Genomic DNA, 13,366 nt, shown 5'->3' with positions numbered 1-13,366 from the left:
CTTCCTCAGGCTCAGCTCCTTCTCCCGACCCCGCCTGAGGCAGGGTTTTCCCATTTGTGTCTACCCAGGGAAGGTGGCTCCCACCAGCACTCACCACACACTGTGACCTCCTCGCTGTAGCAGGTAGAGACTCGGTTGATGTTGGGCAGCTGGGCCAGGTGTCTTCTGGTCTCATACAAAAGATTCAAGACGTAGCGAGCATGGAGCTGCTACTGGGAGGAAGGGTTGGGGCGCAATAAAATAACACGGGTGGCCCCACTTCTGCTGACAAACATCCAGTCATTCCAGACCCCCAAAGGGAACCCAGTATACTGTAGACCCTCTCCATGCCTTCATGCAACTCTATTCTCACTTTGACTTTTCTTCCCTCCTCTTTGAGCTGCACCTCCTCTTTCCTGTCTAGTCTATAAATTTTTTCTTTGCCCTTAGGAAGCAGTGCATGATGGCAATAGTAGCAATATATGAATTTCTGCACATACATTGATGGTGTGGACTAATCCTGCTGTTACTGAGAAACAGCATCCCAACCCCCACACTGCTTTCACCTTGTCAGAGAGTGGAAGGACCATGATCTATGTACCTCACAGAACTGAACAACTTCTCATCAGCCCTGCACTGGCCATTGGGGCGTTTCAAGCCAAGACAGTGTTTTGCTTGGACCATTGTCTACTGACAGGTTTCCCTGATTCTCTTGCACCCTCGCCCCCAACTCAGCAAGCACTATAATTTTATTATTCGTCCAGACAGGTTCTCATTATGAACCCCTGACTGTCCTGGGACTCACTATCTAGACTTAGCTAACCTTGAACTCGGAGAGAGCTGCCTGCCTCAGCTTCTCAAACACTGAGATTAAAGGTGTGCACCAGTAGGGTCTGAGCACAGTGACGATTTTAAAGAGGAAGCCAGGGGTTGGGGATTTAGCTCAGTGGTAGAGCGCTTGCCTAGGAAGCCCAAGGCCCTGGGTTCGGTCCCCAGCTCCGAAAAAAAGAAAAGAGAAAAGAAAAAAAGAAAAAAAAAGAGCAAGCCAGAGTCTCATCCCCGTGTTTCTGCCCCAGCACCTCTTACTTATCCCCTGCATTCTTCCTTGCTAATCACAGCGGCCTTTCTGAGGTTCCTGGACAGTCCACGGAGTTCGTGCCTCAGTGCCTTTGCACTCGCTTTTCTATCTCGAACACTCTGTTCCCAGATAACTCAGATGTATCTCTCAGCACCCTGACCTTTGCTCAGACCTCTCCTTCCAAGACTCGGTAAGACTGCCTCCTCTCCTGCCCTCTCTTCTGTAGCTCTCCCACTTTCTGCGCTACTGCACACTGACCCTTTTAGTTTATTACTTCCTACACCACTAACATGTCAGCTGCAAGAGGGCAGCTGAATCCTCCGTGCCCAGATCAGTGGGAGCCTCCCAGCCTTCTTCATGAGCTGCCTGCAGGTTGAACGAACAAAACTACAAAGGATACGCTCCTAGAAGCTGGCTGCTGCACCATGGGAGACTGGCTACATTTCCGGGCTGTTTGGTCTGCCTTTCCTAATAAATACAAGTTGGTAGGGACCCACGTTCCCACTTAAGCTTACTTGTCTCAGCCTGAAAGCTTCCACCAAGGCAGTGGCATGGTCAGGAAGAAGGGGGAAGGAGAGGCGTGGCCCCGTGTAGCTGTCGGGCACCTCTATGGATTCAAAATCGCCGCCCTCCTCTGTCTCCACATCCTGGGTGAATCTCTCCTCAGTGAACATTCGGTTCAGGAAATCTCCTAGTTCAGACACACAGGACAAAGGCAGGCCAGCTTAAGAACAGACTTGAGGGACCTTAATGCTGTGGGACTCTGCCAGTCGGACACCGGCTCCAACCCAGGATTTGATAGAGAAACTGAAGTCCAATGAGTAGGGGGTACAGGAGGAAGGTTATGTTTGTGTCTGTACAATCATGAGTTGGTCTATATTTACTTTAAAGACAAAACACCAGAAACAGGAGATGGAGAGATAATGTCTCTGCTTTTAGGAGTGCTTGCTGCTTTTCCAGAAGATTGAGTTTGATTCCGAGCGCCCACATCTGGCATCTCACAATGCCCTCTAACTCCAGTTCCAGGGGATCTGATGCCCTCTCCTGGTCTCCTCAGACACGGGCATCCACATGTGCATACACACTTTTACACGTGATTTAAAATAAATATTTAAAAAAAAAATCAAAAGATCGGTCAGAGGAAGTTCCGAAGTGCAGAGGCCTGTTAAGGCAGAGGAAGAGCAGGGAAAAACCAACGAGGAAAGGATTCTAGGCCATTCATCTTGTTCAGTGGGCACAGCAGAGGCTCGGACCATCTCCAGCACTGCAGCCTCCTCCAGCCGCCAGGCTCTAAAGGCCCTCCTGGACCGCAGAGGATCATGGGTAGCAGAACCAGAAAGGCTACGGAGTCAACCACCGTCCTTTCCATTTCTCAGGCCTCCGGAGTTGCTGGCTAGCAATCTATTATCCTATTTCCCTCATATCTCTCCACCCCTTTCATTTCTCTCCACTTCCTTCTACCTTCAGTGTTTCTTAGTAAACCAATTCCTTGCGTGTGAACTCTTTGTCTCCAGGGCCGTTTACAGGAGAGCCCTGGCTAAAAGTTTACTCAGCCATTCATGTGCCAGCCTTGCGACTCAATCTTAAACTCTCCGCAGATTCCCAGTTACACTCCCGCGGTAAACCTGCCACGCCGACACTGTAGTATTAAGCTAGGACAGCATAGCATCGCAACTCATACTCACTCTCGTGGTGACTGCTGGGAGTGAAGTGGTCCACAAGGTAGCTGAAGAATTCATGGAGCTGTGGAAGGAAAGAGAATCCAGGAGTGGGCCCACCCGCTGCACCTTCAAACACCAGGCAATCTGCCAGGGCCAGCAGGCAGTTCCCCCTCCCTGTGGTCATCACCACATACCTTGACCTGATCTTGCTGTCCAGCATACTCTATAGACTGGAAGATGTTCCAGGTACATCGCCGCCTCATCTCCAGGCGGGCCATGTAGCGTCGGTACCATCTCTGGATCAGGGCTGCTGCCTTGAAGGCTGAGAACAGATGAAGATATAAGCCTGTGAGATGGGGCTGGAAACACGAGGGGCGTGTGTGTGTGTGTGTGTGTGTGTGTGTGTGTGTGTGTGTGTGTGTGTGACGTTTCCACAATGTGACAACAAAATGAATACCAAGAGATTGGGTACCTCTGAACTGTCCTGCCAAACTATGTGGCTTCAACAAATCCGCTTCTACCTCAGATTCTTCATCTGGACAAGGAATTAGACTCAGTGGAGAACAGGCACTCTCCTTATGTCACACAACAAGTGATGAGTGTTTCCTGCACCCCAGTCTTGTATATGTTAATGTCCTGGCTAGTTTTATGTCAACTCGACACAAGCTAGAGTCATCAGAGAGAAAGGAGCCTCAATTGAGAAAATGCCTCTATAAAGATCTAGCTGTAGACAAGCCTGTAGGGGTTTTTCTTAATTAGTAATTAATAGTGAGGGCCCAGCCCACTGTGGGTGGGGTCATCCCTGGGCTGGTTCTGGCTTCTATAAGAGCAGGCTGAGCCAGCCATGAGGGGCAAGCCAGTAAGCTGTGTTTCTTCATGGCTTCTGCATCAATTCCTGCCTCCGGGTTCCTGCCCTGCTTGAGTTCCTGTCCTGACTTCCTTTGATGATGACTGTGATATGGAAGTGTAAGCTGAACAACCCCTGCCTCCCAGTATTCTTCGGCCATGGTGTTTCATCACACGCAAGAGGAATGAACCCTAATGTAGACAACATTCTCATTTTAAGAATTACGTTGAGGACTGTGTTAATACCAGTACTTGGAAGGCAAAGGTAAGCATATATCTCTGAGTTCAAGGACAGCCTAATCTACACAGTGAGTTCCAGGACAGCCAGGGCCATATGGTGAGACCCTGTCAATAATGATGATAATAATAACAATAACAATAATAGTAATACTAATACTAATAAATTTGTCCTGTAAGAAATTTGGTCACATCTATGCAAGAAAGAAGGGTGTTCCAAAGAAATAAAAATATTGTTATAGAATTCCTTATTTTGAATTCTTTCATCCTTTCATGCCTTTGGAATAAAGTTTAGAATCCTACAGGAGGCTGGATGTAGTGGTACATGCCCATAGTGCCAGCACCTGAGAGGCAGAGGTAAGAGAGGTGTGTCAGGTTTGAGACCAGCTCGGTCCATAGCAAGCTGCTGGTAGCCAGAGATCCCCAGCGAGTCTCTGCTTTAAAAGGACCCCATTGGAGGGGCCTGGGGAGACTGCTCAGTGGTTAAGAGTACTGGCTGCTCAAACACAGCTTGCTGAGTTCAAGTCTCAGCAACCACAGGGTGGCTCACAGTCATCCACACTGGGATCCGATGCCCTCTTCTGTACCCATGCAGATACAGTAAATAAGTAAGTCTTAAAAAAAGGGGGGGGGACCCCAAACTAAACAAAATCCTGTAAGGCTTGGCTTCGGCCAGTCTCCACGGTTCCACTCCTTCAATTCTCCACCTCGTTCTCTTCAGACCTATGAGTCCCAAACCCTCTGAGGGTCAAAAGACCCTTTCACGGGCATAGCCTAGGGCCATCAGAAAACACAGATATTTACATTACAGTCCATACAGTAGCAAAACTAAAGCTAGGAAGTAGCAACGAAATAATGTTATGGTTGTGGGTCGCCACACTATGAGGCATTAAAGAAGGTCTATACCACTCGGCTCCATGACCAGGGGTTAGTTCTTCCTCCCTGCTGACCCCGGCACACGATGGACCCTCTACACAGCATTTTTCACTTTTCTCTTTGTCCAACATCATTTTATCCGCTTGTGTGCAGACTGGATAAACCCGGAGACAAGAGCGACTGCTGGGACCATCTTAACTCCATCAGCTCAGCCGGTGTGCTGAGCGCTGTGGTAGTCACCGCCAAGGAGCAGCCCAGTTCTAAGCGGCCGCTTGAGAGCAAATGAAATGGAAACCCTTCCATCCTAAGGGTTTCCGCCCTACACAGCAAGGGCTTTGGGTACCAGAAAAGCCACATACCTTTCTCCGCATTCTGAAACGCAAAGTGGTGCTGGGTGGACGAGCTGCTTCCCATGGTTGAGAGGCAGAGAGCTCCTGCGGGACAGACAGTGGATCCGGATCCGAGGGAAGGGAGGGGTTTGCTGACAAAAGGAAGGGGTGTTGTCAGCGGGAAGTTCAGGTGGAGCCCCATGAGCTCATCCCCCTCCTCTCTCTTTATCCCCGGAGAATTCCCGTGGCCTGTTGTGCCTTCTTCCTCCGGAATTGATGCTCCACTGTTTGTTCCTCTGAGTGGACTAGAAGCAGCCTTTTGTGGCTTCAAAGCTGCTTTTCATAATCTCCGCCATCCTTAAGCTGCTATCAAACCACTGCAGACTTCTCATAAAAGCAGATGGCATGGTCTCTTCTTAGATACTATTTGTTTTATGACACTGGGATTAAAATTGAGGCCTGGGATATATTAGACAAGTGCTCTACTGCTGAACCACATCCACGGGTCCTTTTTACTTTGTTTTGAGAGAGAATCGCATGAATTCAGGCTAACCTCAAACTCACTGTGTAACTGAGGATAACCTTGAACCTTTGACTGCCCTATCTCTGCTATCTGAGTGCTGGCAGATAGGCATGCACCACTGATGCCTGTTTATGGGGTGCTGGCATCAAACTCGGGGCCTTGTGCATGCTAGTCTGGCGCTCTGCCAACTGAGCTGCATCCTCAACCTCTTTTCATGATCATTTTCAAAATGCTAACTACCCCAGGCTGGCCTCAAACTTGTGACCCTCTTGTGTCAGTCTCCGAAATAGCCGGGATTACAGGTCTGTGCCGCCCACGTCTGACTTTGAATGCTCCCAGAAATACAGTTTTCATCCTCATTATTGACCCAAATATTTCATGCTGATGCCTCCAGTAATTTCACCTTTTCAGTTAGTACCTTGCCAGAACAACAAAGCCACTGTCTTTGCAGATCCCACCTGAATTACAGTTCTGTGCCTTGGGGTCTCAGATGCTGTCCCATGTTGTGTTTGTTCCCACCTTTCTGGGCTCTCTTGGGCTTGTTTCTCCCTGTCTTTCAAATGTCAGTATGTGCATGTGTGTGTTCATGTGTGTGTACATGTGTGTGCATGTGTGTACATGTGTGATGCATGTATGTATGCATGCATTCTTCATGTTTGCATGCATGTGCGTGTGCATGTGTGTGTGTGAGAGAGACAGACAGACAGAGAGCAAGTACACATGCACTCACACGTATGAGTGTTTGTGTGTGTATGCATTCTTCATGTTTGCATGCATGAACATGTGTTTGTCTCTGTGTGTGTGTGTGTGTGTGTGTGTGTGTGTGTCTAGGGATTGGACCCAGGTGCCACACATGCAAGCGCATGATGCACCCCATATGGAGTAGTCATCCTTGGGCAAAACCCCAGCCTGCACTTTCGCTTGATATTTTACCTCTCTACCATCACACTGGGCTCCTTCAGAGCTAGACTGTGTAACAACTCATCCCTAGGGTTTAATACCAATGCTTGGCCCAGGGCAGGGACTCAATACATACTAACTGAATAAACTTGAGCCATATGCATTTTTATACAAGCTACAGGACTCCAGATCTGTCTCCAGGAAACACTGTGGGGTTGGCTAGATTTCCCTGTGTTTATTTTTTGAGCACAACAGTATGCAGCATAAGGGCACTTTCCCAAAGCACACACTGCACACTGAGCAGTCTCTGCAGTCCCCTCCCCTCTCAGTTGGTCCCCTTTGTTCCCCTGGGGAGTTTAACTTTTACTTTCAAGGCATCATACCATGTCACTGAAGCGTGAACCAACAAGACAGATACTGATCACTGATGCTCCAGGATTATAATCGATTAAATTCTCTCTTGTGCTCCAGCAAGTTATTGCCTATGAATGAGTAAACTCCAAAGGATGCTGGAAGAGGATGATCTTAAATAACTTACTCTATTATAAAAGCCAATAAAGATCAATAAACAGCCCTGCTCCAGAATGAGGAGTAATTGCTCTCACGGGTCAATAAACAGGAGTGAAAACAATGGTGTCTTCTGTCAGGTGGTACATCTTATTGTAACTAATCGTGTCACCATGGATGTGTGTCCATATAGCACATGGAAGGGGTCCCAGCTATCATTACAGCTACAGAGGGGCCTGCATCCCTACTTGGAGCTCCATGGTCTCTCCTGTGTTGTGCATAGGCTACGGTAACTCCATTACAGGGATATCATCGGGTGAGTGAAGTTTACCATGGTCATGAAAAGCACAGACTGGGTTTTCTTAAATGACAACCTCAAAATTTTAGAGCAGGGCATGGTAGTGTATGCCTGCAATCCCAGCCCTCAGGAAGACCACAAGTTTGAGGCTAGCCTGTCCTATATAGTGGAGGCCTGACTCAGAAAAAAAAAAAATGTAATAAAACATCTCTCCCCACAAAATGAAAAGTGCTTTAGGTGGTTTCCATATAGAATCAACCAAATATATTATGGCATAATAAAAACAGTGCCATCCTATGCAACATGACAAAGAACAAGGCAAGCTCGTGTGCAATGCTCTGAAAAGGTCCCCAAGGTACACAAAACGCCTGTGTTCCCAGTGTGCTGTCATCCGCATAAGACAGCCCAAGCATGTGAAGACCGTACTGTACACCAGCTCTTGAACTGATAAAATGAGTCTGAGATAGCTCTGCTCTCTCCAGCTGCTAACTCCCCCTCCCTCTTCCCCCTGCCCCACCCGCATCTCCCTTCTTTGTTTCTGGATGGGGTCTTGATTTGTATCCCAGGCTAACCCACAATACATTCCTCCTTCCTCCACCGCTGAGTGCTGGGATTACCAGCATGTGCTACCTCACAGTTTGAGACTTGGGTTTTACCTATATCAAGGCCACCTTAAATGAGCCTGGTTGGATCTAACTGCAAAAGCTAAGCAGAATTGAGCCTGGTTGCTAATTGAGTGGGAAGATTTTTTTTTTCTTTTTTTTTCGGAGCTGGGGACCGAACCCAGGGCCTTGCGCTTGCTAGGCAGACGCTCTACCACTGAGCTAAATCCCCAACCCCGAGTGGGAAGATTTTAATTTTTAACTTAGAGGTTTTTTTTCTTAAAAATAACCCTTTATTACTGAGATCAATACATGGTATATCTCTAAAATTTTACCTGGGAAGAAAAATAAGAAAGGAACTATAATTAAATTAGGTATTACATATGGTTACTCAAGAGAAAGTGAAGTCATCTAGACTAGCAGAGTGTTCTAGAAGTCACTGAAAAATACAGGCAGAAAGGAAAAATAAAACAATTTTCAAGAAAAACAACTTAAGAGTAAAAACTGCAGGCTGGGGAGATGGCTGTGAGGGTAAAGTGCTTGCTACCAAGGTGTGAGGGGCCTAAGCGTGGATCTCCAGAACTCGAGGGGAAAGCCAGGGGTGGGAGTAGATCACCAGCACCCGTGTAAAGGCCAGGCGTGTTCGGTGCTTCCTGATAGTGGAGACAGGCAGATGGTGGGGTTCCTGGGTGCATCTAGTGAGGCAGGAAGTGCTGGGTTCAAGAGAATCTGCCTCAAAAACATAAAGTTGAGAATGAGTGGAAAGATTAGAAAACAAATGATACCAACCCAGAGCTTCCACCACAAGTGCATGAGCACACATATATATATACACACACACACAAACACACTACCACACACACACACACACACACCACAACACACATATACACAAACACAGCACACACACATAGCACACAGCACATACACACACATACATACACACACACATACACACACACACACAAACACAGCACACACACACACACCACCACACACACATATACACAAACACAGCACACACACACACAGCACACAGCACATACACACACATACATACACACACATACACACACACACAAACACACTACCACACACACACACACCACAACACACACATATACACAAACACAGCACACACACATAGCACACAGCACATACACACACATACATACACACACATACACACACACAAACACAGCACACACACACACACACACCACCACACACACATATACACAAACACAGCACACACACACACAGCACACAGCACATACACACACATACATACACACACATACACACACACACAAACACACTACCACACACACACACCACAACACACACATATACACAAACACAGCACACACACATAGCACACAGCACATACACACACATACATACACACACATACACACACACAAACACAGCACACACACACACACACCACCACACACATATACACAAACACAGCACACACACACACAGCACACAGCACATACACACACACATACATACACACACATACACACACACAGCACACATAGCACACACACAGCACACACACACATACACACACATACCTACATACAAACACAGCACACACAGCACATACACACATACACACAAACACACACACATACATACACCACACCACACACACATACACACAAACACAGCATACACACACCACACACACCTCACACACATATACCACAAACAATATCACACATACACCACACATACACCTCACACACAACACACAACACACACACATACCACACGCATACCACACGCATACCACACGCATACCACATGCACACACATACACCACAAACAATATTACACACTCACCACACATCACACACACACACACATACACACACACACACACACACGCATACCACACACACATACACCACATACATACCACACTTTTGTGGTTTGCCCTGGAGTTATCTGTATTTTGATGCTAGTTCCACTGCCCCAAGGATGGCTGCCTAGTCACTTACTCAGGACTCAGGTGACTTCACCAGAGCCTTCTCCGCATTTAATTTGTAAAATATAGGTGAGGGCAGGTACAGGATAGAAGGAGGCCTGTCATTGGACAAGAAGGAAGGATGGGCAGGAGAAAAATTTGAAGGAAGAGGAGACTGGAACGGAAGGAGGAAGAGACAGGAGGGACAGAGAGAGAAGCTGTGGCAGGACAATATGGCAGGTGACGTTAAGATTCTATGCTGTACCTTTACAGGTTGTTATGAATGTTCTTTTTTTTTTTTTTTTTGGAGCTGGGGACCAAACCCAGGGCCTTGCGCTTCCTAGGCAAGCGCTCTACCGCTGAGCTAAATCCCCAACCCCTGTTCTGAATGTTCTTAAGGGATGGATGTGTACAGGGCTTTGTATGTTTATGTGGGCAATTATATCTTATCAATTGGGCCAAAGGTTATTGTGATGTGAGTTCTTTTATGTATCGATTTAAGTGTAAGAAAGTGTGCGGTGGTTAGAGACACTGGGCCGACGTGGAGTTGGGATGTGTGTTTCTGGGATGGAAACCTGCCTTGGGAACTAGATAGGTAGAGAGATTGCTGCCAGGCTCAGAGAGAGGCCTTTGGCAGTGTGATATGGGATGGAGCAGAGCAGGTGAGAGGCTTTGCTGACTGAGAATTAAGATATCTAGCAGATATTGTGGGGCACTGTAGTATAGACCTAGTGGGGATAAAAGATACTCTTTTATTTTTTATATTTTTACAACGCCACCACACCACATGCATACCACACACACACGCACACACACACACACACACACACACACACACACACACACACCACATACACACCACACTCCTGGGAAATGAGGTTGAGAGAGCCTCACACAACTGAACTGGGTCCTCTCATGGTGACCGAGAGCTGCCACGCCCAAGGTTTGCTGTGACCTGTCTTTGTAAGTCACGGTGATTTCCACATTATGCCACTCTGTGAGGGAGGTTCCTTGACTCTCTAGAACTTGACAAGTCAAGTCAGTCAGGCCTTACAACATTCTTTTTAATCTGTTTCTCTGCTCGCTGACTGAGCCTAGTGAGTGGAGGGAAAGTTGGTTATCAGGACTTGAAATCCAGAAAACATGAGCATAGCCACTCCAACAGAGGCGTTCTCTGATGGACCTTCATCTTCAAACCAAACAGAAGCAGGAAAGACAGAGAATGACAGTGACATGCAAAAGTAAGCGCAGGGCAGGTGACAAGAAAATGGCCTGTGTCCTGGGGCCTGGCTTGCCTGTCCTGCTGATGGGATCAGGAAACTGCTAGCATCTTTGGTGAAGTTGCAGCCTTCACAGACCTCCTACACAAGGTGTTGGAGGCAACAGAGAAGCTATACTTACTTAGGCCGAAATGATACATGAATTCCTACAGAGATCAAGAGTGAATAAACTGCTTATGTAAAACCAAAGCAACCTATAACCTTGAACACTCCCTGATCAGTGTCTCTTACAAACCCACCTTTCTTTACTAAGAAAATTTCTCCAACTTAGTCTTGTTACAATATTCTTTGGGCAGTGTTGGGAGAGTAGTTGAAAAATGTGTGGTGCGTATGTGTGTACAGGCACGTGTGTGTTGGGGGCTGGAGAGACTGCAGTGGTTAAGAGCACTTGTTGCTATTTTAGTGGATCAGGGCACTGGATTCCCAGCACCCCCACAGTGGTTTGCAACCACTTATAAACCCCAGTTTCAGGGGACCCAACACCCTTTACTGACCTTCATGGACACGAGGCATGCACAAACATTTATATATGTAAAATAAAAGAAATAAACCTAAAATATTTTTAATAAGTGTGTGTGTGTGTGTGTGTGTGTGTGTGTGTGTGTGTGTGTGTGTGTGTGTCTCTGTCTGTCTGTCTCCTGGGGGGGATATTCTTAGCAGCCCTTAGAGAGGTCTAATGAAAACTACTAAAATCCTATATAAACCCCCTGTAAAGACACTTAAGTTTGACTCTCATCCACAAGGCCACAGCCATGCGTGGGAGTATCTCCCTGTTTCCCCAAAGCACCTCTCTGTATTAACTCCTGTGCCTAATATTTATGTTAGAAACGGACTTAATATCCAACTGTGCTTATACTGACTTTCATTCATGGAGGCCACACATCTTGGTTTTGCCTGGATGGAGGCCCCTAGGGCCCAGAGAACTCTTGAGGATGCTCTGGGAGATGGGGGGAAGCAGTGTTTCTATCTTTCTATCTCAGTTGTCTATAATGAGCCTTTTCCCTCCCACATTAAATTCATTGGTTAACTTCATGGTCTCATCTGTTTCTGTCCCATAGGCTGGAGATCTGGACTTACCTTCTAGGCGCTTTGCTGACTCTGAAGCCCGAGGAGGCAGGCACCTAACCCATCCATCTTCAAGGTTGGTGGGTGGAACTGCCTTATGGATCTGTGGGTCTAACAAATCTGATGCCACCTTTGTCTGATGTCTTCTCAGAGGGTGGGAGGACACGGACTACCCTGGCTATGCATTTCAAATGCCATGTGACATTCACAGTATCCACCTTCAAGCTCAGGACAGCAGCCTGGGTCGAATGAGTCCTGGGGACTGGAGACAAGTCTGCAGAGGATGGCACGTCTCCTGGGGATGGAGGACTCCCCCCCAACACACACCCACACCCAGTTCTAAATCTTCTTACCATTCCGGATTAGGACGTACATTCTCCAAGCTTGAGCTCCTTAACCCAGAAACACAGAGTGCTGACCCCAGAGAGACCAGTTACCAGCTGTTCGAGATGCTCCACAAAGGGTGCTTCCCGCAGCCCACACAGAGGCTTCTTCTGTTTGCAAAACTCGATTGAAATATCCTGCCTTTCCCACGGACAGAATCCCCACGGGATGTAGCTGAGGTAATTGTTAATCTACATCTCCAGATTCATTCTTCAGTGAACCTAAGGAGCTTGAGTGTATTAAATAGGTAATTAATTCTCCCATGAATATTTGCAAAGACATCTATACCCAGTTCCCTTTCCTACATCCAGTAGGAAATATAAAATAATAAACTATACTTAAAAACAGAAGCTCGCAGTTTCAGGCTGAGCAGGTAGACCACAACGCTCAATGTCTTGCAAACTTTTTACTTTTCCTGACAACATCTTGTGGTGAGAACTTTGTATTTTTTGTTTTTTGTTTTAAAAAAAAAACAAAAACCACAGAAATGTCGTTTTAATCCCAGATGTGGGGATATAGGGCTGCTTTGAAGCAGCTGACTATGATTTGCCTCCTGCTCTAGCAGAGACAGGTATTTTCTGCGACTGTGTGATGTTTGGAATTCTGGGGACTTTTTAGAGGGTACATAAATGCTAGAGCCTGGATAGAAAGGTTGTTGGTTGATCGCTGTTGATGGTGGTTTGTTAAGTAGAAACAAGAAAAAGAAATTAAATATCCTGACAGCAAAGATCAAACTTGCCGGAAGGAACTTGACACCCCTAATCCGCAGGAAGTAGTCTAAGGATAACGTCACCCTTTCCCCTCTATCCTTTTTCCTCCCCTA

The 13,366-nt window shown here is 46.9% G+C and overlaps 1 protein-coding gene across 2 annotated transcripts in view; it reads right to left on the bottom strand.

Moving 5' to 3' along the window:
* Positions 1–12,423, bottom strand: part of Ppef2 (protein phosphatase with EF-hand domain 2) — a 34,058-nt gene extending 21,635 nt beyond the window's left edge. Inside the window, 6 exon segments of one of the 2 annotated variants that reach the window (NM_001107210.2) lie at positions 95–209; positions 1,573–1,748; positions 2,743–2,800; positions 2,913–3,040; positions 5,037–5,158; positions 12,172–12,423. In NM_001107210.2, coding sequence (NP_001100680.1) covers positions 95–209; positions 1,573–1,748; positions 2,743–2,800; positions 2,913–3,040; positions 5,037–5,091 — 532 coding nt within the window. In that variant the 5' untranslated portion in view covers positions 5,092–5,158; positions 12,172–12,423. 2 annotated transcript variants of the gene reach the window in all.
* Between the last annotated feature and the right edge of the window lie 943 nt (positions 12,424–13,366).

This window comes from Rattus norvegicus, chromosome 14, assembly GCF_021556685.1.
Source record: "Rattus norvegicus strain SHRSP/BbbUtx chromosome 14, alternate assembly SHRSP_T2T, whole genome shotgun sequence".
Taxonomy (NCBI): Eukaryota; Metazoa; Chordata; class Mammalia; order Rodentia; family Muridae; genus Rattus; species Rattus norvegicus.
The sequence above is the reverse complement of the archived record's forward strand: the minus strand, read 5'-3'. Positions and strand labels throughout refer to the sequence as shown.